This window comes from Camelina sativa, chromosome 6 (assembly GCF_030686135.1).
Source record: "Camelina sativa cultivar CO46 ecotype springtype chromosome 6, ASM3068613v1".
Classification (NCBI taxonomy): Eukaryota; Viridiplantae; Streptophyta; class Magnoliopsida; order Brassicales; family Brassicaceae; genus Camelina; species Camelina sativa.
The window spans coordinates 7,677,801-7,680,983 of record NC_141885.1 but is presented as its reverse complement, the minus strand read 5'-3'; the positions used below and the strand labels follow the sequence as shown (position 1 = coordinate 7,680,983).

At 36.6% G+C, this 3,183-nt stretch overlaps 1 protein-coding gene across 1 annotated transcript; it reads left to right on the top strand.

Moving 5' to 3' along the window:
• The first annotated feature begins 905 nt into the window (after nucleotides 1-905).
• On the top strand, nucleotides 906-1,620 carry LOC147942391 (uncharacterized). The gene is made up of 2 exons (XM_087456041.1): nucleotides 906-1,209; nucleotides 1,295-1,620. Exons 1-2 carry the CDS (start codon nucleotides 906-908, stop codon nucleotides 1,618-1,620), a joined length of 630 nt encoding a protein of 209 aa, XP_087312167.1.
• The last annotated feature ends 1,563 nt before the right edge of the window (nucleotides 1,621-3,183 follow it).

Below are 3,183 nucleotides of genomic sequence, written 5' to 3'. Positions count from 1 at the left end.
TTCGTTATAATGTGGGGTTAGATGATAACTATAATGAGGGTAGTTCTCAAAATGTAGAAGAACCAATACGTAATCATTCAAAGAAATTCTACGACTTGTTAGAAGGCGCAAAAAATCCATTATACGATGGTTGCCAGGAAGGTCACTCACAATTATCGTTAGCTGCTTGAGTCATGCAAAATAAGGCGGAGTATAATATGAGTGAAAAGTTAGTGAATTCGGTGTGCGAAATGTTGAATGAGTATTGACCAGAAGGAAACCAGGCAACGGGTTCACATTACGAGACGGAAAAACCAATGCGCAATTAAAACTGTTATCATTAATTTGAAAGTCATTTACTTTACTCATTTGGTCAGGTTAACACGATTTGATCAAGGTGAAGCCCATGAATATCATGTCCCTGGAGTACCTCCTATATTTACTCACATCGGCCGTCCAAGTGGAGAAATGAATTAAGTATGGCTGTCTGAAAGAGACCTACAATGCGCACATGCATATGTATTACGAAATTGTGACTATTTTCAGCCAATTGAGAGGTATAATTAAGTTTATATCGATTAAGTAAAATAAATATTATATATATAATCCACACAAAAAAAAATCTCATACATTTGTGTTGGTCTTTTATATATAGTATGTTCGAGGATTTTATTGGTGCAAAATATCCGGGACTCTCGGAAAAAGAACTCTCCACCAAAAGAGCTGACGAATATCATTTATGGGTTAAAGATTATGTATGTCTTTATATAATCCTTATTAAAAATATTTTTATTATATATTATAAATAATTCTAATATAATATTGTGACTAAAATGCAGATTTCTTACTGGAACGCCACAAATCCATTTCCTACCTGGGTTCAAGAGATAGTGCATGGACCTTTGAACAAGGTCAAAACATGGCCAATGTATTTTACAAGAGGCTACTTATTTCATACACGTGATCATGGTGTTGGACGAAAGACTTGTAACTATGGAGTCTGTGTTAAAGGTGAAAATTACACTGATGCATCCGATGCAGCGGATTTCTACGGGACTTTAACTGATATTATAGAACTCGAGTATGAGGAGATGGTCAATTTGAGAATCACACTTTTTAAGTGTAAGTGGTATGACCCTGTTATGGGTAGAGGCACTCGAATGAGCAATGGTGGCGTTGTAGACGTTCTATCATCGAGAAAATATAATAAATACGAACCATTTATTCTAGGTACGTATATATATATGTATATTATTTTTTAATGTCGATAATATATATATGTGTAACTCATATTTGTGTTGATATTCCTAAACAGCCTCCCAGGCGCATCAAGTTTGCTATATTCCCTATCCATACACAAAGAAGCCAAGGAAGGAATGGCTCAATGTTTTAAAAGTTAATCCGAGGGGAAACATTGCAGGAGAATATGAGAAAAAAGAACCGACTCTTTTGCAAACAGAAAATGATGATGTTGTCTTGGTGACTACTATTGAAGATCTGGTTTTCGATAATTTAGAAGAAATATATGAACCAATAAATCTTGATTATGATGTCGAAGATGCAGAACCAGAAGATGAATTTCAATGTAATTTATCATCTTCAGACGATGAAGTAGATGAAGACGAAGATCCTCCTAACTAATTATGCTTGTGTAAAATATTTGTATCAATTTGGATAATTATGCTTTTATCAAATATTATTAATAATTATGTTTCTATTAAAATAAATAATTATGTGTTTATATTAAATTGTAAATTATGACTAATTAGTTTCAAAATATTGAACTTTTAGTTTCAAAATATTAAACTTTTAGTTTAATTATGACTAATATTTAGTTTCTAAATATTAAACTTTTAGTTTAATTATTGTGACTAATTAGCGACTAATTAGGGACTAATTAGCGACTAAATTAAAAAAATATGAATTAATTAATCTCAACCCAAATAAACCCGGGAAACCAAAATAATTTCCCCCAAAACCAAAATTATTTCCCCCAAAACCAAACAAAATTCGATTTTCCCCTTTACCTAAAACCTAATTTTTCCCCCAAAACCAAAACAAAAATCCCTACTCCGAAACTTTCCTCTTCTCTTCTCTTCGATAACTCCAAAACTCTCCTCTTCGATAACTCTTCGAAACTCTCCTCTTCCCGATTTCTCTTCTGAATCCCGATTTGCTTTCTCTTCTCTGTCTGTCTTTCTCATCTGTCTCCCGATTCTCTTCTTCACGATGGCTCCAACACAATCTGTAACGAAGTCTGCAACTAAGGCTCCGACCAAAGCTCCAGTTAAGCGAGGAAGAAAGAGGAAGATGGACCGTAATTTCTTCCAAAGAACCGAAGGGTCGACCCCCACCAAGGAAGCGAGAAGACCAAACCCTCTACCGCTACAATACAACTTTACGCCGGCAGCAGATTTGCCCCATCCTCAAACACCCCAAGACCAAGACCACGTTTTCCCGAGACCCTCACCGTCAGGAGCACCACAGATCCGCAACTATCCACCGCCACAGACTCTTTTCCAGACCTCGGTGAACCAACAACGTCAGATTCAACAGCCTCTTTCGTCAGAGGAGGTCCAAAACAATCCGCGACAGTCTCTAGCTGATCCTCCACTACAAGACGCTCCACCGTCTCAAGCTGATAACTCTCAAGCTCAGAGCCGTCCATCATCTCACGGTAACAACTACCATGAAGGCTCTGAGGCTTCAAATCCGGAGCTCCAGGAGGACACGATTGTCACTCTAAATGCCCTGCCGTGAAACCGACCGTCCTCTCCCCCACACCGATGCCAAAGACGACCTGGTATTAACATACTTCTTCTAATGAGCTTGTCTGTTTTGATTGTTTGAAGTGGTTAGTTTGAGGATGGTTAGTTTTAGAACATTAATCTGGAGCTTGTCTGAGGATGGTTAGTTTTGATTGTTTGTGATGCTCTTTGATGGTTAGTTTTAGTACATTGATGTCTGTTTACATTGTTCTTAATAGGTTCTGTTTTGTGTTGAGCCGGTTTGTTGGTATAAGTACTCAATCAAACAAACTATAACTGATTTGTTGGTATAAGTACTCAATCTTTGATGGTTCTTAATAGGTTCTGTTTTGTGCCTATATATATGTATAAGTACTCAATCTTTGACATCTGTTTTGTGTTGGACCTATATATATGTCTGTTTTGATTGTTCTTAATAGGTTCTGTTTTGCGTTGG